Raw genomic sequence first — 23,432 nt, 5'->3', positions numbered from 1 at the left:
ATTCTTGAGTCTATAGATGCTCAAGGCAGGTTTGGCAAAAAGTTTGGAGATAAAATGCATTCAAATTTTAGTAGAAGAAAGTACTAATGAATAACCAACCAATGAAGGATGGCTGTCAGATGGTATCTGATAATGGGAAAAGCTTTTCCAGCTTGCTATTTGAAAGGATCCTGTTAGGGTCCAACTCCCTTCGAGCTTTGTTGTATGCATCAACTGGAAATCGCTTTCTTAGTCTGTCCTGGAGAGCAGCAAGTTCATCCTTGTCCTTCGGAACCTGCACATGACAAACGTGTAAATGCTTGATAAATATAACATCTTGTATTGAGCCAGTTTACAGAGATAAATGGGTGGAATTCCTTAGAGGAGGTTGATAGTCAGCAAACAATTTTAACACACATATGCTACTCTAGTTGTTCCCATAGAAAGATTGATTGTTCAGGGTGCATTTGAATGACCCTTTTCAAATGTATTGACTTTGTGGGTAAAGAAAAGCAGAAAATAAAAAAAGTCTTTGGGACTAGGTAGTATCACGGTGGCAAAATCTTTTTATAAAGAGATTAAGAAGATAATAACGTAATGAATTTAGTACCTCAATCTTAGCCCAGTGTTCATACGCGGAATACTTATCCCACAATTGTGTTTGGGTCAGTCGCCTGTAGTGAAAAAACTCTTCTGTAATTTCCTTTCTTTGACGGGGATCTGTTGTAGGAAGGTACATGATTATACCAACCTGTTGCAAAATTAAAAACAGCTTTGACATATGAGCATTGCAGTTGGTAAAAGCATTTTGATAAGCAAGGTAAATAATTCTCCGAACATGTATACCATTAAGCCCACAACAAAACTCTATCCAAGGGCTGCATCTAAAGCAGATTAGAAAGTGCTGAAAGAAGGAACCCATAGGCAACTGAATGTGATTGAAACTTGATGCGGGTTTCAATTTTGGTCAAGCAACCTCAATACTGAATCATGGTCCTCAAAAGTTTTACAAATTATTTGTTGCCCAAACCAGATTGAGATCTAAAATATGAACGTCAAATCATTATAATTTATACCAGTACTTGACAACAACAAAAAATCATTAAGCAGTACTAAATATCTGAGGCAAAAGTGTCAGAACCTCAGTGTAACAGGGCTTGGTACACATATTGAGTCATGTTCTTGTTTGATGTTTAATATTTAACAACAATTTTCTTGATTGGGGAGGGGTGGAGGAGTGTTGTATTGAGTGTATTCTGCGTTTCTCTTTGAGGTTATCAAATTAGTTAAGCATCTTGTTCACCTTACTTGTATTTTCTTTTAGTTTTATATTTACTGATAAACTTTGGTTTCTTATACAAACACGATATACAAGTCAAGTAGGTTGAATTCATGTAAACATGTTATGGTGACCTATATGGTGGGTTGCATCACGTCATGTCATCAATGAGATGATGATATCGGCTTATTATACGGGTAAATGAGTTCTGGTTATAATCCCTTTATTAACAGGATACACAAGTCGTGTTGTGTTACCTATTCAATAAACATGTCAAGTTCCTCTTAGGACCATGACACAAACACCAGTAATCAGCAAGAACATCGTCACTAACTCTCAGTTAAACCTAAAGGGGATATCCTAATGCTAAACCCCGCAAGATTTTTCCCACCAATTAATATATCAAGCTTTGCTTAATCATGTAAAAAAATATAAAAAAAAAAATCCAAAGCCTCAGGTATCACTTAAAAAATTCTTGTATGCAGGCTCGATAACTGATTCATCTTTTAATACTATCTTACAGCTTTCCGATTCAAAGATGGATAAGATTTAACTCAAGAGATACAACAACAACAACAACAACAGCAAAGCCTTTTTCCACTAAGTGGAAGAATTAACTCAAGAGATATATGGGAAAAATTGGTTCATGAAATTACCCATGAAAATATATCATCCTCTCTTGTGCTTGAAGCTGGACTCATGGGGCTCTTAGTGCAGGCGGTCCAGCGCTGCTCTATTGGAGCAGGTGCAGGTATCTCATTCTTCTCGATGAGCTGCTTTACACCTTCTATGTATTCAAGGTCTTTCATGCTTGGTTTGGCTAGGGTTCCTGCTGGAAAACAAGTCTCTGAGACCCACTGTTGACCACCACAATCGAAGCCCAAAATTTCATCACTCCATCCCACTCTGTACCCCTCCGACTTCTTCCAGAACTCAGCCTCAGCTTGGTTAACCTTTGCAACGTGATCTTTGTCGAGAGGATCTAGGGCGAGTAGTTTATCTCTTAACTCAGTAAATGAGAGCTCATTCATGTCTACTTCACTCTTATCTGGAACTACCCTGCAAGTAACGTGTAAATAGTTAACTGCAATGCACAAATGAATCAACATAACAGCACAGAGGGGCTTTTTTTTTATGTGAAACAATGAACCATAAACCCTAAAATCTGATAATGAAATAATGAACCCGTCAATAAAATTCTATATTGTTTCCCTGATAGGAAACAAAATGAGCCATCAATCAAATTCTCAAAGAAGTGCTTTTACCAGAAAACCCAAAGAATTCAGGAACCAAGATCTTTTATTTTTTCCAAGGTAAGAAAACAAGATTAAGGATTGAATCAAAGGGAATCCACCATCTATTACGATGGTTTCAGAAAATATGGGAGAAAGTAAAACAATCAATAGCATTGGCGGAAGAAGACACTAGAAAATCACAGATTACAACCATTAGCATCGATAAAGGGTACAGTATAGGAAACAGAAGCATGAAGGAGCAAATTCTGCTACCGTTTCCCCAAAATCAAATTTTAATGAAAGATGCAGTCATGATGTTCTCAGGAAATAGCCTCCCAAGGACACTTAGAAGTCACCACATCAGGCCCTGAATAAGCCTAACCGTTTTCATGCAATTCATATAACCTTTTTGTCCGATTTTGCCACAAAGAGTTCTGCTATGAAAGAAATCCCAAAAACCAACCGACCAGAAAGAAATATTCCTCACATCAAATATTCTCAAAGGTCAAACCCGTTTTGATTGAGGTTGAGAAACAGAGTTCCAACTAACCAAGTGAGCCTACTACTCTTCCCAATAAAATCTCTCATAACTAATCCACCACTTTCCTTGGGATTCAAAACAAAGACGAATAATAAATGGAAATTCTTTCCAGAAATGATTCTACTAAATTAGCCTCCTCCTTTCTTATGAAAAGTAAAATAAAACAAAATCCATTCTTCCAACCATCCAATCTCCTATCATCCTCTCAATCTCTGAGACCTAAAAACTATCACTTCTAAGGTTTCGTCACAAAAATGATCCCCAAGTAAATTGGTGTAGGTTTTGGAAAAAGTATAGTTGAGTTCTTTTCTCTAAATATAGGAGGGAGGGTTCATTTATATGTCTATGTATGGTGGAGGGGGTTTCATTAATTATGTATTAGCCAATTGAGGGTCAGTTACCAATTAGAATGACAAGTTGAATGCTAGTGTTGAACTAGTACACAAGGATTGTTAGAAGTTTTTCATTAGCCAACTGGAGGGTCAGTTGTGGTTTAGAATGATACAGTTGCCTACTATAATATGTGCGCATCCTGTAAACAGACGCTCTCATTGAATCAAATACTTGAGCTCTAATATTCATAGTTCTTCATTTTACTAATGAACCTTAAGTTAAAAGTTCCCACCAACCAGCATACAATGTTCCATTAGATGGGATTTCATGACCTCGGTTGATCTTGGTTAAACAAATCCCAACCAAGTTTAACCATGCTTACTGGGGTACACGTTTATGTGTCTATATTAGTTACTATGAGAATGTTCTTACTAGTTTATAAGCAGACTCTCAAAACCCAGTAATAAGAAAACAGAATTGCAAAGTCAATGAAATTGAAACAGAGAAAGAAAGCAAAAGTGAGCAGTCATTTAAGAACATGATGAAAAAAAATTTGTTCCCTATTATGCCATGTAGCTCTAGTAGTACTTTGATGTCTTTATTTGATCGCACTTGCAATATATTCCAAGCCAAATAGAATACGAGGACTAAGGAAAGACAAAATTGATAAAAGGAAGGATAGACATTTGGCAGGTATGCTTATAAAGGGTTGAACAGAACTAGTATCGTCACTTTATTGTCCTTCAGCTCCACAAGAGAATATCTTTCTAGATTAGATGATCGATCAAGAACAGAGAACAATTTACCTGTATTTCTGGAGGCATTCCCTGTAGAGATCTCGAACGTGCTGTATGGCTTCATCACTGCTATATTTGGGTGTGAACTTCGGGGGACCTTTCCATTTTGATACAGGGTTACATTTCACAACCACAACAGTGTCGGTATATGGAATGTAAAGGTACTTCACATGTCTATTCTCGGATAGCAATTTCCTGAGGATGGAAAGAAAAAGATTCCGTAAACAAACAGATCCTGTACCAATCAAGAGAGAGAGAGAGAGAGAGTATTGCAGCTAAGCCTCACTTATCAATGACTTCTGAGATTTAAGAGCCACAAGCAATTTTGGTGTGTGCAGTGATCAACAGTTTCTAGTTTTCACCACATCGTATTGCTCGAGTTTAAAAGATGAAATCCAGTCAAGGTATCACATTACCAGCCACTACAATCAAACAACTTTGAGAAAATAATTCAATTATCTTCCAGCACTTAATCCCAAGTGTTTTCGCCATCCATAAAAAATGTGTAAAACCCTACTATCAAATTTTATTAGATTGTTGGCTCACTCAATACTTTTCAGCTTCCCATCAACTAGTTGCAATTTATAAGTGTTACTCAGGAGATATTTATGTAGTTATTTTTCTGAGTGGAATACAAATTGATAATTCTACCAATGAAAGCAATAAAGAGTTACTTATGATTTTTCTTGATCTCTGCCATGGTTGAAACAGTAGTGTGCTCCACAAGCTCCTGTCTATCAACACATTGGATGGTGACTTCAGCAACCACTCCAAGGCCACCAAGGCCACAGCGGGCTAAATAAAACAGCTCCGGATCTTTCTCTTTAGAAACTTCTATTGTTCCCTTAGCAGGTGTGACCAGTTTCATGCTGATCACCTGCTCATCCATCGGAGGCAATCTTGCACCAGTGCCATGTGCACCAACCTACAAACATATGAGCAACATTGACTCATAACTGTTCAGAAAGATTCAAAATCCCCTAATACCTCTCTGTATCTTAACTAGATAACTGATCCTCTCTTTTTTTTTCCCTTCACTTTGATAAATACAAAAACATCCGAAAAGTATCAACACGTCAGTATCCTTTTACAGTTTTCAGATTATAAAAATTAGAAACCCCAATAGAGCAGTACCTTAAAAATGAACTGAACTACATTCACATATATGTGTATATCAATCATTGGATATAAATCATCAAAATACAAAGTTGAAACAGACCTAAGTTCATATCCATCTAACTTTACTGAGCAAACTACAGATAAAACTGCTATCGTTTCATCTCCAAAAAAAAAAAGTACAGATAAATCCCAATATGAAAGCAAAACCCACCTGCAAAATGCCACCAATCTGCTGCTCCCTAATGGAGGCAAAGTTCTGCAGAGTAATCCCATGTTCCTTAATCCCATCCACCAACTGCTGCACTCTTATCCCAGCCTGCACTCTCACCCTCTTCTTCTCCTTATCCACCTCCAAAACCTTATCCATCAGCGCCAGATTGACCATACCAGCCCTGGACAATCCAATCCCATTCGGCGACAATCCCGACCCAACCGGCCGAATCCGGGATTTCTTCTCGTGGGCATCCTTCACAACCTTTTCCAGCTCCTCAAGCGTTTCGGGCTGGTGGAAAACCCGGGTCTGGACCTCGTGGGTCCCGCTCCAGTTGGAGACGGTGTGGAGATCCTCCGGCAGCGGAGCATACCGGAAAATCTGGGCTTTTTTGTGTTTGGCGTTTTCGGGAAAAGGGAAGGAGTAGTAGGTGGCGGCGGCGCTGAACAGGACGAGGGCGGTGTAGCCCAAGTACTTGCGGAGCTCGGACGATGAGGAAGATGGTGCCGGAGATGACGGCGATGAGAGAGTGGATAATGCGCGTGTGGAGCTTACTTGGGTCAGTGGGTTTTGCGGGACGGTGGTGGGAGTTATGGCTCTCAGGTGGTTGTGGTGGTGGAGGGACTCGACGGAGCGTCTGAGAGTGAGAGCTCTCAGCATTTTTTTCGTTTCGTTTTTTGCTTCTTCTGTGTTTCTTTCTTTATTTTCGTTTTTTCAAACAATTTTTGGGGTACGTCATTGTAGCAATAGTTTGTTAATTTTAATTTAATTAGAGCAATAATTTTTTAATTAAAAATTCATGATTTTTGATTCCTTAACTGATCAAAATTTGTAGCTATGGTCATTTTTGTCAATTCCGTTAGAATTCTATCAAAATGAATCATGTTGAAATGACCATTGCTGCAATTGTATTAAAATTGAATGATCATTGTTATAATTAAGTTAAAGTTGAGGAACATTGCTCTAAATGGATTGACATTGAGGGATCATTTCATCAATTAGGTTAAAGCTAAGGGACAATTGTTACAATTTTTTTTCATTTGGTTTTCCATACTTGCCCCTTGATTTAGCCTTACGTGCGCGGCACGTAACTCATTTTGAAGAAAGTTCTAATAGAGTTGAGGAAAATGACTATATATGCACGTTTTATGAGTTAAGGAACCAATACTCATGAATTTTTAGTAAAAAGACATGTTTATACCATACTTGACCAATCTCGAAACTACTGAGCACTGGTCAACGTTATACCGTCAAGGACCCAGAAGAGTTTCCCTCTAACCAGGAGGCCAATCATAGTGCGACACGTGTTGACATCAGAAGCCAATCACAGCGCGCCACGTGTCAACATCAGAAGCCAATTACAACACAACACGTGTCAATATCAGAACAAAGCTAGAAACTCTTCTATAAAAGGAGATCATTCTCCCACAATATTTCCTAATGTCATTTGTACTAAATCATTCACCAGTACTCACTAAAAGAGAGCTTGAACCTATGTACTTGTGTAAGCCTTATGTGCGCGGCACGTAACTCATTTTGACGAAAGTTCTAACAGAGTTGAGGAAAATGACTATATATGCACGTTTTATGAGTTAAGGAACCAATGCTCATGAATTTTTAGTAAAGAAACCTGTTTGTACCATACTTGACCAATCCCGAAACTACTGAGCACTAGTCAACATTATACCATTAAGGACCAGAAGAATTTCCCTCCAACCAGGAGGCCAATCACAACGTGACATGTGTCAGAAGCCAATCACAACGCGACACGTGTCAACATCAGAAACCAATCACAACACGATACGTGTCAATGTCAGAATGAAACTAGAAACTCTCTTCTATAAATAGAGATCATTCTTCCACAATATTTCCTAATGTCATTTGTACTAAATCATTCACTAGTACTCACTAAAAGAGAGCTTGAACTTATGTACTTGTATAAGCTCTTCACAATTAATGAAAACTCCTCTACTCTGTGGACGTAGCCAATCTGGTGAACCACATACATCTTGTGTCTGCTTGCATGTCTTTATCCATATGCATACTTATCCACACTAGTGATCGGAGCAATCTAGCGAATGTCATAAACTTAACACTTTCTGTTGTACCAAAGTCCTTACTGATTTTGTACATCAACATTTGCGCCGTTTGTGGGAACGACACTTATTCCCACTCTTTTCAGCTTTGTTAAGCTGGTTTCCACCATTCGTACACTTTTTTTTTACCAGACATCCCTTTCCAACATGGGGAGCGAAGGAAGCCACAACACACAGAATGACACCCCTCTTGCACCTCGTGCAAAGCAATAAGTTTGCTCTTTAGGCTAAAGTCGATGAGCTGGAGGCTCAGAACAACAAGATAGTGATGAAGAATGAGATCATCCAAGAGTAGTATGAGAAGGTCTTCGAGATGCTCCACGAGGTTAGATATATTAAAACACACGAGCTCATCACCCTTGTGGAAGTCAACCATTAACTGGGTGCCCCCTAACACGAAGGGTCATTTGCCCTCGACATGGGTATACCTGTTGAGGAGCGAGCTACTCATCGAAATGGCGACCAACATAAGATTTTTCTCAACCCAACTGCTTCGACCCGAAGCAGAAGGAGTGGAGGAAGGCACCTCCTTACAAAAGGAGTGGAAGGATCGAAAGTTGTCTTTCGCGACTGTCGAGACTTCCTAAAGCAACGTCGAGATAATTTCATCCATGTAAGCTCGAAGATCAATGACCCAAGGGTCTCTAAAAGACTCAGTCCCCTCCCATGTCCCAGACCGGCTACCAATCTGAGGAATGGGCAACAAGTCCTAGAGAAACATGAAGGTATAGGGGACTCAGAGATGTTCCGACAGACATACCTTGGAAGTCAGTACGGCGAGTCCAGGAAAAAATCACATGTTCTTGATCAAACTTTCCTACTTCCAAGAGGAGATGAAGATTTACGAAAGAAAGCTCTAGTGGTACATGACTCCACTCAGGACCCTCTTGTCCTACAGCTCATTTAGGAAGTAAACAAGTTGAAGGCCGAACGACAAGCTGAGATACCTGATTGGAACCAACCTAGGCCTGGCCCTCTTACAAGGAAGATCCTCGACACCCCCTCCCAGCAAAGACAAAGCAGAAGCTTGGCTTGCAACTCTATACTGGAAAAAAGGACCAGATTGAACACCTTAACCTCTTTGAGTCCACCATGGCATACCGGATGCACACCAACGAAGAGCGATGTCTTCTCTTCCCCTCCACCCTCTTTGACGGAGCTCTAAACTGGTATTGTCGTCTTCCACCTGAGACAGTAGACTCATTTGAGGAATTGAGGAAAATGTTTGTTTCTCAACACATTTTCCAGACCGATCGCTTGCACTCTGCGAATGACTTTTACATTATTCGCCAGAAGCCAGACAAGTCATTACGTATGTATACTGGTCACTTTAGCCATGAGTATTCTTGTTGTGTCTAGGCAGACGACAAGATTGCCCTCAAAGCCTTCACGGCAGGCCTATGTGATTGTTTCTTCAAGTACATGATCAATGCCAACACTTGGAGACTTACTCTGAGGTGATGGCACATGCTTACAACCATACCTCCGCTGAGGTAAGGACATATCAAGGGAAACCCCCCACAGCCACCCCTTATCAGCAAGTAGGGAGTGCAAGCTAGATCCAACCAAATGAGAAGACCTCGACTTTCTAAACAGCAGCGGTGCCTTCTCCTGCCTTACTTAATACTTCACCAAGTCAACAGACATATCAATCTCAGGGCAAAAGGAAAGATTTCCATCCTCACTAGTCCCATTTTAGTAAAATGAGTAAGGGACACTATCGCGATAACCAAGGGTATCACCACGATAATGCCCGCCCCCAGGCAGTCAACACAGTGGGCCAAGCACATGTCAGGACAGGCCTTACCCCGAGGTATGAGACATACACGCCTTTGAATGCCACATGCGTGGCCATTTACCTCAGCATAGCACACCTGATACTGAAGCCAATGTCGAGGCAGTCGGGTTACAAGCCCACGAAGAACACGGGCACGTTTTGATGCTACCACGAACATAATGGCCATGACGGTGAGAAGTGTATCACCCTTCGTGATCATATTGAAACTTTGGCGCGTAAAGGAAAAATTGATCGATTCCTCCTTCACCCTTCAAGGGATAACCGTAACCAACGCCAAGTGAATGTGATATATTCCATAAGCGGCGGCACACCCATATCTGAATCTTCCAATAGGGCCATGAAAAATAGCGAACGAGCTTTAAGGCCTGGCCACCAAGTGTTTCACGTGGAAGACATTAAAGGAGGCAAGTAATAAAAGCCTAACTAGGATCCAATATGTTTCTACCCTGAGAAAGAAAGAGGCATCATCTACCCTCACAACGACCCACTGATCGTGGAGGCTCACATAGCCAACTTTGAAGTAAGACGAATCCTAGTAGACACGGGGACTTCGGTTAATATCATGTTTGCTGAACACTTGCTCGATCGCTCGATTTCTCCTTTGATAAGCTTCTCCGGTGATATCGTGCAACCTATAGGGAGCATACATTTACCTTTTACCATTGGTATAGGCGCTTACACAGTTACCATTACCATTAACTTCCTGGAAGTTGATTGCCCAACGACATACAATGTCATCTTTGGACGCACATGCATCAATGATCTCAAGGTCATGGTATCCACACATATGTTGTTGATGAAATTTCCAACCCCTATGGCAATGGTTACATCAGAGGAGATCAACTTAGTGCACGGTCATATTACAACACTTCGGTTAAGCAATAACACCTACTTGTGCCCAAGGAAACATTTTTTATACATGACCAAGTCATAAAGACCAGCCCGAACGAAGCTAACTTGGATCTTCACGGTGGCAACAATCAACCCAACAATCCTCAAGATGACTCTTTCACCTAGCAAGCACAACCCGCTGAAGAGCTAGAGAAGGTTTCTATATCAAAAGATTATCCAGATCGCATGGTGAAAATTGGCACCACCTTGTCACCACCCATTAGGTTAGCATTGATCTCTTTTTTGCAAGAGAACAATGAGGTCTTCGCCTGGTTATACGAGGACATGTCAGACATCTCTCCTGATATCATATGTCATCGCTTGAGTATTGACCCTAAGACTAAGCCGATGAGACAGAAGTGAAGATCTTATGATGCTGAAAGATACAAAGCAATGAAGGCAGAAGTTGAAAAAATTAAAGGCATAGGCTTCGTCCACGAAGTCAATTACCCAACATGGGTAGCAAATGTGATCATTCTTAAGAAAAATTCGACCAAAGAAAGTCTTTTGCTCTAAAAGGTCTTGTGGAGAATATGTGTCGACTACACCGACCTAAATAAAGGATGCCTGAAGGATAGCTTTCCTCTTCCTCTTATTGACAAACTTATAGACTCTACGGCAGGGTGTGAACTTCTGAGCTTTATAGATGCTTACTCAAGATACTACCAAATCCTCATGAACCCTCTGTACCAAGAACACATGACCTTCACTACTGACATGAGACTATATTGCTATCAAGTCATGCCCTTCAGCCTAAAGAATTCAGGAGTGACTTATCAGAGACTAGTCCATTCAATGTTCACCAAACAGATTGGGAAGAGCATGGAAGTTTAAGTTGATGATATGCTAGTCAAGAGCAAACATGCTGACCAACACATTGCTAACCTATCTGAAACTTTCACCATTCTGAAGAGGTATCGAATGAGGTTGAACCCCAACAAATGTGCTTTCGGCGTAGGCTCTGGCAAATTCTTAGGCTTTATGATAAATAAGCCAACGAGGCATTGAGGCTAATCCCGAGAAGATCAAAGCAATCATCGACATGAAGGAACTGGTAACTTCAAAAGACATCCAGAGCCTTACTAGCAAGGTGGCAGCCTTAACTAGGTTCATCTTTAAGGCCACAGACAGATGTGCTCATTTATTTAAAGCACTTAAGGGAAGTAAGAAGTACATTACATAGACTGATGAATGTGTCGAGGCATTCAAGAACCTCAAAGACTACATAAGTAAAGCCCATCTGCTCTCCAAACCTGAGGTTGGTGACACTTTCATTATCTATCTGTCGGTATTGGCTTCAGCAGTAAGTTCGGTTCTCATTCGAAAGGATGGTAATGTCGATTGGCCTGTCTACTACGCTAGCAAGGCCTTACAAAATGCAGAGACACGATACTCCAACGTTGAGAAATTGGCTCTAGCATTGGTTATGTCTGCTCGAAAACTTCGCCCTTACTTCCAAGCACACTTTATAATCGTGCTTACCAATCATCATCATCGATAGATACTCTAAAGTCCTGACACTTCAGGGTGAATGATAAAATGGGTGATAGCATTGGGTGAGTTTGACATCTCCTACCAACGAAAGCTAGCTGAGAAGGGCCAAGCAGTGGCAGACTTCATCGTCGATCACATATCCTGTTGACATTGTTTCTACGCCTAAAGAAGTGGTTTCATTACCCTCGGAAGCTCAGAAAATAGAACCAACAGCCCTAGCATGGAGTCTATATGTTGATGGCTCGTCCAACCAATAGGGTTGTGAAGCAGGACTAGTCCTTACGACCCCTGACAAATTGGCGATGGAGTATGCTCTTCGTTCCAAATTCAAGGCGTCGAACAATGAGGCCGAATATGAAGCCTTCTTAGTAGGCTTACGTTTGGCCAAACACATTGGGGTTAAACGAATTGATATCTTCAGTGACTCCCAATTGGTGGTTAACTAGGTCACTAACAACTTTAATGCTAAGGATAGCTCCATGGCAACATATCTGGCACAAACACAATTGTTGCTCAAGCACTTCCACTACCAGATCACCCAAATTCCCCGAGGGCAAACAGTCATGCAGATGCTTTGGCTCGCCTCGCCTTAGCAGTAGAATACAAGATTGGAAGAAAAATTCAGGTCGAATTGTTGGCAGCACCAAGCACCATGGCTGCGGAAGTGTGCAACTTACAATAGGGGGATAGTTGGATTACCCCAATTTATAGATTCTTTGCTCATGGCATGCTTCCAAATGACAAAGTCCAAGCTAAGCAGATTCGATACAAGGCTACCCGTTACTTGATCATTAATGACAAACTCTACAAGCGGGGTTTTAACCTACCATACCTAACATGCCTTACACCCGCAGAGGTAGAAATTGTCCTTCGGGAAATACATGAAGGAGTCTGCGGAGATCATGCTGGATCTTGATCCCTAGCACACAAGGCTTTTCACCAAGGATATTACTGGCCAACACTCCACCAAGATGCCATCAGAATATCTCGCTCATGTGATAAGTGTCAACGCTACGCAACTATTCCTCACTTCCCTTCCGAGCCGCTCACTCCTATGATCAGCCCATGACCCTTCGTCCAATGGGGACTTGATTTGATCGGCCCAATGCCTGCAGGGAAGGGTAAGGTCCACTATGCAATCATTGCAGTTGACTACTTCACAAAGTGGGTTAAAGTAGAACCCTTGGTAACCATTACTAAGGCAAAAATAAAAGACTTTGTATGGAAGAACATCTTTTGTAGATTCGGTATTCCCAATGCAATAGTCACTGACAACGGGTGACAGTTCGACAACAATAAGTTCAGGATGTTTTGCTCTAAGTTCAACATCAACTTATGTTTTGTCTCCCCAGCTCATCCTTAGTCTAATGGACAAGTCGAAGCCATCAACAAAATAATCAAGCGAACTTTGAAAACCAGCTTGGACAAGGCTAAAGGTTGTTGGCTAGAATTTGTACCCCAAGTTCTTTGGTCATACCGCACTTCATATCGGACATCAACATGAGAAACCCCATTCTCACTTGCCTTTGGTATAGAGGCAGTTGTCCCAGATAAGCTTGAACAAGCAACGTTCCGAGTCTAGAACTACGTGCAAAGCGAAAATGACAAACAACTTACCCTCAACTTAGATCTAGTGGAGGAACACAGAAACCAGGCTCACTTGAGGAATGTCACCTATAAGCAGCGCATCTTCAACTACTGTGACTCAAGGGTCAAACCTCGTTCTTTCAAAGTGGGGGACTGGGTATTGAAGAAAAGATTACTCTGTGACAGAGTCCCGAGTGACAGAACACTTAGTCCAAACTGGGATAGACCGTTTGAAGTTGTTGGCATCAGTCGCCCTAGCTCCTACAAGCTTAGAAGTTCCGATGGCAAGACTTTTGGCCATCCATGGAACGCTGATCACTTGAAGTACTATTACAAGTCAACTCACATTGTACAAGTGTTAAGCTTCAGCCGTTCGGCATCCTATGTAATGAAGACTATTTGGCATGAATTCAATAAAGAGGTGATTTAGACAACTCAGTCATAATCCTCTTACATTCCTAGCAATGAAACACTCGGGTTCAAAGCTTCAACATGAATGTTTCCAACATGAAACAAAGTCTAAGTATATGTCAACAAGACTATACAAATAAACGAACAGTTTCACCGTATATTCGTTCAATTATACATTCCAACACATTCATACATAAGCCAACTGTGCTTCGAAAGGGTTCAAAATACTTTGTGTCACTTAACACTTGCTACAATGTGCCTCGACACCTTGCCCTTATTCTCACCAACTAGGTGATGAAATGTGAAGAAGGAACTCATCTTCATGCCACCAACTAGGTGATGAAATGTACAACCCGTACTCTCCTTCATGCTACTAACCAGGTGATGAAATGTACAACCCGTACTCTAATACCATTTGGCAACTTGCCACTCATGCCACCAACCAGGTGAAGAAGGAACTCATCTTCATGCCACCAACCGGGTGTTGAAATGTACAACCCGTACTCTCCTTCATGCCATCAACCAGGTGATGATATGTATAACCTGTACTCTAATATCACTTGGCAACTTGCCATTCATGCCACTAACCAGGTGAAGAAGCAACTCATTTTCGTGCCACTAACCAGGTGATGAAATGTGATAAAGGTGATGAAGGAACTCATCTTCATACCACCAACCAAGTGATGAAAGCAACTCACCATTCATTCCACCTACCAGAAGACGAGTGGTACAACTTATACATGTGAACTCCTAACATTCACAAATAATTAAAAACCCTCAAGCTTGACAACTCAACTAGGGGAGCACTTATGCCCAACAAGAGTTATAGTCACCAACAAAGTTTTATTGCAAGCCAACAAGAACTTCAGTGCATGGCATACGAAGATCAAACTATTCAGCCCTCTTGCATCTTCTTCAGACATTTCTCATCTGTAACAATGCAAACACTACAACTCGTAGAAAGCTTCACACACTCTTGATCAAGACAATGTGAAGCAAAACCAATTTATGGTGCCAACAAGAGCTTCATCAAAGGAGTTCAACCACAATTCTCAAAAGCTTCACACATTCTTGATCAAGACAGTGTGAAGCAAAACCAATTTATGGTGCCAACAAGAGTTTCATCAAATGAGTTTAACCACAATTCTCAAAAGTTTCACACACTCTTGATCAAGATAGTGTGAAGAAAAACCAATTTATGGTGCTAACAAGAGCTGCATCAATGGAGGGCAACCACAATTCTCAAAAGCTTCACACACTTTTGATCAAGACAGTGTCTTAAGACAGTATGAAGCAAAACCAATTTATGGTGCCAACAAGAGCTTCATCAATGGAGGGCAACCACAATTCTCAAAAGCTTCACACACTCTTGATCAAGACAACGTGAAGCAAAACCAATTTATGGTGCCAACAAGAGCTTTATCAATGGAGGGCAACTTCTCAAAAGTTTCACACACTCTTGATCAAGACAGTGTGAAGCAAAATCAATTTATGGTGCCAACAAGAGCTTCATCAAAGGAGTTCAACCACAATTCTCAAAAGCTTCACACACTCTTGATCAAGATAGTGTGAAGCAAAACCAATTTATGGTGCCAACAAAAGCTTCATCAATAGAGGGCAACCACAATTCTTAAAAGCTTCACACACTCTTGATCAAGACAGTGTGAAGCAAAACCAATTTATGGTGCCAACAAGAGCTTTATCAAAGGAGTTCAACCACAATTCTTAAAAAGCTTCACACACTCTTGATCAAGACAGTGTAAAGCAAAACTAATTTATGGTGCCAACAAAAGCTTTATCAATTAAGGGCAACTGCAACTCATAGAAAGCTTCACACACTCTTGATCAAGACTGTTCGAAGCAAATTCAATTTATATGGTTCATTCAAATCTTCGACTACTACATGGTGGGGCTTGCATCACAATTTCTTGCTCAATAGTGTGGAAGCAAAATTTGTATATGTTGTCTCTCCCACATTTTCAAATTTCTAGTTTCCCAAACAAAAAAAAAAAATTGGGAAATTCAACAAAACTTCATCAATGGAGGACAACTATAAATTCTCAAAAGCTTCAAACTATGTTGATCAAGATAGTGTGAAGCAAAATCAATTCATGTTACCCAACAAAAGCTTCAACTCCAAAGCTTCACCTACAAAGCTTCAACTCCAAAGCTTCACCTACAAAAGCTTCACAACAAAAGCTTCACCTACAAAGCTTCAACTCCAAAGCTTCACCTACAAAGCTTCACCCACAAAAGCTTCACCCACAATAACTTCACCTACAAAAGCTTCACCCACCACAAAAGCTTCACCCACCACAAAAGCTTCACCCACAAAAGCTTCACCCATAAAAACTTCACCAACAAAAGCTTCACCCATAAAAGCTTCACCCACCACAAAAGCTTCACCTACAAAAGCTTCACCCACCACAAAAGCTTCACCTACAAAAGCTTCACCCACCACAAAAGCTTCTACAAAAGCTTCACCCACAAAAGCTTCACCAACAAAAAGCTTCACCCAACAAAAGCTTCACCCACCACAAAAACTTCACCTACAAAAGCTTCACCTGCAAAGCTTCAACACAAAAGCTTCACCTACAAAAGCTTCACACTATCTTGATCAAGATAGTGTGAAGCATAATCAATTGATGGTACCTAACAAAGCTTTAACCTCAAAGCTTCACCTACAAAGCTTCAACATCAAAGTTTCACCTACAAAGCTTAAATATATATATATATATATATATATATTTTCAGAAATTCGAAAATTCAAAAATTTGAAAATTTGAAAATTCGAAGAAAAAAAAAATTGCCTAGGCCTCATCTTCTTTGGGCATAACAACTTTCATAACAAATATATATGAAGGAGGAGTTTTGGGCTACCACTTAGAAAGGAAATGCCTTATTCGTCAACTCCCTTGACCGGAGACTTGGGGGACTCCTACCATATGCTACTGCACCTTGATACTCGGAAGTCTCACGACCACTCAGTGACTTGGATTTTTCAAGTCTCCAATCGAGAAGTTTTCCTCACTCGGGAAATTAAGGGAGCACTACCTCAACATAAATGCTTCACTCACAAAGCTTCAACATATAAGCTTCAACAAAAGAAAAAATTCAAAGAACTTAGTGAAGAAGGCATTGGTGTATTTAACACAATACGTTGAAATGAAGCAAAACTTGTTTATTGATATCTTCGATAAGTTACAAATATGCACATATACATGAATCAAAATAAACAAACAAGAGGGAGCATTCACAAAGGATGCTCAGGAGAAGTCTCAGCAGTCGGCAGAGCCCTAGAAAAAGAAGGCACCGGAGGGTGATTATTCAGAGCCTCGGTACTAGGCAGAACCCCAGAAGGAGGAGACATTGAAGGTTGATCATTTAGAGCTTCATTACGCGGTATAGCCCCAGAAAACGAAGGCAATAAATGCCTTTAGAACAAACCCACAAACCTCTGATAATCAAGTAAAATCTGACCATCAGATTCCTGTAACTGGTCGAGCTTCCTCTTCATGTTTGTAGCTGATAGGAGCATATTTATGCGCCTTAGTTAGCTAGTTCTTATGCATCTTTGTTATGTTTTCTTCGTTAAAGTAGTCTTTTAAGCTACTTTTCATGTGTTTTCAGGTTTAAAGGACATATTACATGAAATGATGCAATTTGGAGCTTTTGGAGCAAAAAGTGAGCTTGGAATGAAAAGGACATGCTTGGAACACAAGGTTGGGATGAAATTGAAGAGTTTGAGATTTGAGGTTTCCTACTTGAAGTAGGAAAGCTAAGCCTAAAAGTTTCCATTTTGGGTTGATCTTTCCTAAATCGGAATTGGCAACCAAAGTTTCTAAAGTTGGAAGTTTCTATTCTTGGAGGTTTCCATTTTCGTGAGTTTCTATTCTCGGCTTTGGGCTTTTAGATGACTTAAACCCTAATTCCTTGTGAACCCTAAGTCCATGCCGCATCCTAGGGCCTAATCATTCAATTTCTGCCATGTTAAACCCTAATCCATTTCTCCTAAGCCCATGCCGCACATGTCCATCCTAGAAGCCCTATTTCACAAACCTTAACCCTAGTCCACTTAAGTGCCGCACCTAAACCCTAGCCCATTGTTTCAATCTGATTTAATTAGGGTTTTAGGTGCCTATATATAGGTGTTTTACCCCCTTTGCCGCACATGACATCCCTCTCCACAAATCAGAAATCATCTAAACCCTATTCCCCCACCTTGCCACAGCCACCATCACCCATACACCTCCTTGCCGCAGCCTTCATCCACTCCAGCCACTTCCCAACCTTGCCGCATCCACCATCCACCTCCATACACCATTCTACACTTCCCTACACCATCCACACACCTTGCCGCACCACCATATCATCCTAACTCCATTCTTAAACCAAAACCACATCCAATAACCCCCAAAACCATCTCTGCCGCAGCAAGGAGAAGAGAAGAGGAGCTTGACGTGCAGAAATTCAAAGTGGAATTCTTGGGCGTTTTAGGTGTAATCTTTCTTATGTCTTCGATGTTTCAATTCAATAAACTTTATGTTGTGAGTATGAGGAACTAAACCCCCTTGGTTGGGGGGTAATTCGAAACCATGTACATGCTTGCAATTTGATTCGATTACATTCAGTTGTTATTTCATAAGTTGTGGATTCAATTCGTTCATCTATTTGATTGATAACTTATTTGTGTATGTTGATTGAGAGTGCACGCTTAGTTTTCATGCATGAATATGATGCTAGATTATGAGGGAGTTTCACCTAATAGTTACAATCTTATAATCACAAGTAGTGAAGATCGCTTGAAAACGATCGCGTTGAATGAATTCTTAGCATAAGTTTCATGCAATTCATAGTAACGAATGCTTCGTCAATGCTTATGTTTTTCATAGAACTTAATGATTCGTGCTTGTATCTCTATTATGCAATTCATGTAGGGAACTTGTAGGAAATGTTTTGGGTTGTCGTATGCAATCATCCAACTTGATAAATTCTGGAAAAACTGAGGGTTAATTAGTGCAATTCACGGTTAATTCGGGGCATTGAGTCTTTATAATTTATTGGAATAACAACTGAAAATCGTTTTGTTTGCAAGTGTGACATGTGTGGAGAAGAACCTCCTAACTAGCCTTTTATCCATCTAGTTCACCAAAATCGTTTTTACAATCTGTGCTAGTTAAAGTTTCTGTTTTGTGTTAAATTTTCGTCCAAAACAAATCCCCCTTTAATTTGAAGTCTTAGATTAGTTAGAAAGTGTTTTGATTTGTGTTGCTAAGTATTTTGATTCAAGTTTTCATCAAATTTCGTCCAAATTAGTGTAGGTGCTCAAAACTGCCCAGAAAGTGGTTTTTAGGCAGTTTTGAGCCTTCTAGTTGCTGTTTTGAGTTTTAGGTTTGTTTAAGTGTTTTAACCTTTAGTTTTGCATTCTTTGAGTCTAGTTTAGTGTTTTAAACTTTGTTTTCTGTTTTTAAGTCAGTTTTCAAGTGTTTAGCAATCCCTCCTAATCCCCGGTCTAGAACGATCCCTACTTACATCTTTACTACAATTTGACAAAAAGAGGGTTTAATTTGTGTGCTTATCTATTTCGCATCAGTAGCATAGTCATGTGCGAGCCTGTGCAACTGTTTATTCTCATACTTGAGCCCTCTGATCTCCTGTTTGAGACTTATCACTTCGGCCGCTAATGATTCAACTTGGCGGGTTCGAGCAAATAGGCATTAGGCCATATTAGACATAGAACCTGCACACTGAACACTGAGAGTCAGAGAATCCTTAACAGCTAACTCATCAGACCATTTGGAAAGTAGTTTGTTATCTTTAGGAGTGAGAAGGTTCCTGGCCACCACCGCAGCGGTCATATTATTCTTCATCACAGAGTCCATAACGGTAAGAAGACCAGTAGGGGATAAGAAGGATGAGCGCCATATGTTGTCTTGAGAAGGCATGGATGCCTCTTCACCAAAGTTCAAGTCAAAACGACAGTCGGATGGACCAGACATTCTCAAAAATGATGAAGGAGAAATAAGGTGCAATAAATCTCTGAAGTACAAAAATAAAGGGAAAATTCCTACAAGCAATAACTCTCTGCACGTACTTCTTGCACACAATTGGTGCCCCTATAAAAGAAAGGGCAACAGGGCCATTGGGTCAAAAATCGAAGAGGCACCACTCTCCGGATATCGAGAAGTAGATTTTCCTGAGTAAAATATGTCGACAATCCTCACACGCAACATTAGCTCCTCGGGTACCACAAATAACTTTGCCAAAGATCTCTCACAAAGTTTAGACACATAAATTTTGAAGGTCCAACTACCCTACCATTACCCATAAGGGTAAAGGAACAGCACCACTGCTTGATAACTAGAAAGTCCCTATGTGTGTCAACCTACGTGCTCCGTGGCAAGGCAGACTGGCAAAATGCCCAACCTTTACTCACATCGAGAAAACACTCCCAACATGATTACTTGCTTAAAAATCGAAGAGGCACCACTCCCCGAATCTCAAGAGCCAAACTTCCACCAGGATTGCTTTGTTAAAAATTGAAGAGGCACCGCTATCCGACTCTCGAGAGCTAGACTCAAACAAGATTGGTTTCTCAAAAATTGAAGAGGCGCCGCTCTCCGAATCTCAAAAGCCAGACTCCCAATAAGATTGCTTTCTCAAAAATCGAAGAGGTACCGTTCTCCGAATCTCGAGCCAGGTCCTCGACAGGATTGCTTGTTCGAAAATCGAAGAGGCATCTCTCTCTGAACTTCAAGAGCCAAATTTCCTTGGATAAAGCTTATCTGCAATCTTCACACGCAACATTAGCTTTCCAGATACCACAGACCACTTTTTCAAAGTGCTCTGACAAAGTTAAAACATGTGAATCTTGCAGTTCCTACTACATTGCTATGACCAAGAAGGGTAAAGGAACAACGTTACTACTCATTGTTGGGACAATTCCTATATATGTCGACCTTCATTCTCCACAGCCAGGCAAACCTGCAAATAAAAAAAATGCTCAACTTTTCTTCACATCCGAGAGGGCACTCTCAGCAAAGTCTCTTGAAATACTCAGCTTATTTTGCCCCCGATAATACCTTTGCAAACAAGCCACACCAGAGCCAGAATATCTCATATCATCAGCGTTAAAAGCAATAGTATCTCATGTCATGCTTTTTCCCTATCTTTTCCTTTGACCTTGTTCTTACCTGCAAGACAAGGAGAAAGAGAGCAATTAGTCAGCACTTGGAATCAAGCTTCCAATCAGGAACTGACTACCTGGAACTCCTTGCCTGATTACTTACCTGGCATTGCTCTCGAGTACTCATCTTCAACATCTTATGCTTCCAAAAAAGATACCATATCTGCCTGAGGAAGATATAGGGCAAGTGAGAAGGATACAAGGAAGCATGTGGAGACAAGCGCAATAGAACACATGCCGATTCATCTATTACTTTGTCTACAGCAAAAGTATCCCATATCATCAAGGTCGAACGCACTCTTGATTTGATGGACTTGTTTTGACCCTCAAATTCTTGAGTCGACCTTATACTTTGGAGGAAACCAAAAAACCTTCCAGCCCAGTTTAAGAATAAGCCTGTGGAAAGTTACTTCTTCAAAAGCAAAAGTACCCATATCATCTATTCTCCTTTTTCTTCTCTTTATCCTTCCTGCTGCTTGTAAGATAGGGAGAATGGGAACAATCAGCCGGAACTCGAAATCAAACTTTTGATCTGGGACTGATTGCTGGGAGCTCTGATTGCTTACCTTGTCTGTCACCTTTTTCGGCAGGTCTCCTAGCTCGGCGACTTAGGGGACCCCTACTACATGGTTTGTATCACGCTTGACCAAGCCTGAAACTGCAAGTAAGCTTCAAGTGAAATTGATACATTACCTTGTGCATCTCTACCGGTTAAGGATACCACCCCTGAATGGAGGAAAAGTACTTTCAGAGAAGATGCCACATCTACCTATAAGACAGATAAGGCAAGTGAAAATGATACCACACTTCAGTACTTAGAAGTTTCATGATTACTCAGTGGCTTGGATCTTGCAAGTCCCCAATCGAAGAGCTTCCCCCACTCGGGAACTTAAGGGAGCACTGTTTGTACCATACTTGACCAATCCCGAAACTACTAAGCACTAGTTAACGTTATACCGTTAAGGACCCAGAAGAGTTTCCCTCCAACCAGGAGGCCAATCACAGTGCGACACGTGTCGTCATCAGAAGCCAATCACAGCGTGACACGTGTCAACATCAGAAGCCAATTACAACACGACATATGTCAATGTCAGAACAAAGCTAGAAACTCTTCTATAAAAGGAGATCATTCTCCCACAATATTTCCTAATGTCACTTGTACTAAATCATTCACTAGTACTCACTAAAGGAGAGCTTGAACCTATGTACTCGTGTAAGCCCTTCACAATTAATGAGAACTCCTCTACTCCATGGATGTAGCCAATCTGGGTGAACCACGTACATCTTGTGTCTGCTTCCATGTATTTATCCATTTGCATACTTATCCACACTAGTAACCGGAGCAATCTAGCGAAGGTTACAAACTTAACACTTTCTGTTGTACCAAAGTCCTCACTGATTTTGTGCATCAACAAGACCATTACTCGAATTGAATTAAAATCAAGAGACTATTGCTACAATTTCCTCTTACGAGTGAATGCGGTAGGCCAATGAGATCTGGGTTTTTGCTTTTGGATTTGGATCTTTTATTAGACCAAAATTTCTAGTTATACACCCATGTCCATAACTTTTAAGGGAACTTTAACGAAATACTTCCAGTATTGTTTACTTTAACGAAAAACCACATTTTTACTCTAAAAAATCAATCCTGGTACTATTCATTTACAACATCTTTTTGTCATTTTCGTTAAAACTCAAAGTTTTCAAGCTTTTTTCATTAGTTTTCCTAACTTTTAATTCTTGCCTATTTCATTTTCATTTATTTCAATTCCAATTCAATGTAATTAATAAAATATGAATTGAGATATTTAATTTGATAGTTCATAATTTAGATAAGTCAGATTTGATCTTGTTTAACATAAAATATTGTCATAGTCTTCATTTTTATATTACTTTATAATATTATATTCATGGTCGTGGTGATGGTGATAGTGGTGGGAAGTAGTGGTTGTGGCAATAATGGTATGACAATAATGGTTAAGGTGGCAACAATGATTGAGTGTCAGTTCTAATGACCACCATAATAAGGTGTTGGTGGCATACTTGATTCCCTCCCTCCCCCCCCCCCAAGTTCTGACAAAATACAATAAGCTTAAGATCTACTTAAACCCTTAGAGTAAAACTCAAAGTTTAGGTTCTAAACTTACCCCAACTTGCTCCAACCCTTGGGGTAAATATGAGTTTTAACTCAAAACTCGTTTCTAGGGCAAACTTAGGCAAGGATATATGTTAGGATATATGTTAGGACCTATCCCTGATTTTACAATATTTTATTTCTAAAAGAGTGAATTGAACAAAATGCCTCGAGAGGCAAGATTGTTGACTTTTGTTGACCGTCATTTCATGACGCGTATGAGTTACTATTTTACTGTATTTCCGTAGTACTCGTTGCTATGAATGTGTGGGCTCAAGCAGAATCAAAATTGAAGTTACAATTAAAATTTTACGGAATTACAAACGTGAGGCTACTTTAGT

General features: G+C 40.4%; 1 protein-coding gene across 1 annotated transcript; it reads right to left on the bottom strand.

The window, feature by feature from the left end:
• Window positions 1–111: 111 nt before the first annotated feature.
• LOC103423291 (L-galactono-1,4-lactone dehydrogenase, mitochondrial-like) lies at window positions 112–6,158 on the bottom strand. The gene is given in 6 exon segments (NM_001328856.1): window positions 112–274; window positions 590–730; window positions 1,915–2,317; window positions 4,174–4,359; window positions 4,839–5,089; window positions 5,495–6,158. Coding segments are annotated over 6 exon segments (1,800 nt in total). The 5' UTR covers window positions 6,155–6,158; the 3' UTR covers window positions 112–115.
• Between the last annotated feature and the right edge of the window lie 17,274 nt (window positions 6,159–23,432).

The sequence above is a fragment of the Malus domestica genome, chromosome 12, assembly GCF_042453785.1.
Source record: "Malus domestica chromosome 12, GDT2T_hap1".
Lineage (NCBI taxonomy): Eukaryota > Viridiplantae > Streptophyta > Magnoliopsida > Rosales > Rosaceae > Malus > Malus domestica.
Note: the sequence above shows the minus strand (reverse complement) of the source record. Positions and strands in the feature narration are given on the sequence as shown.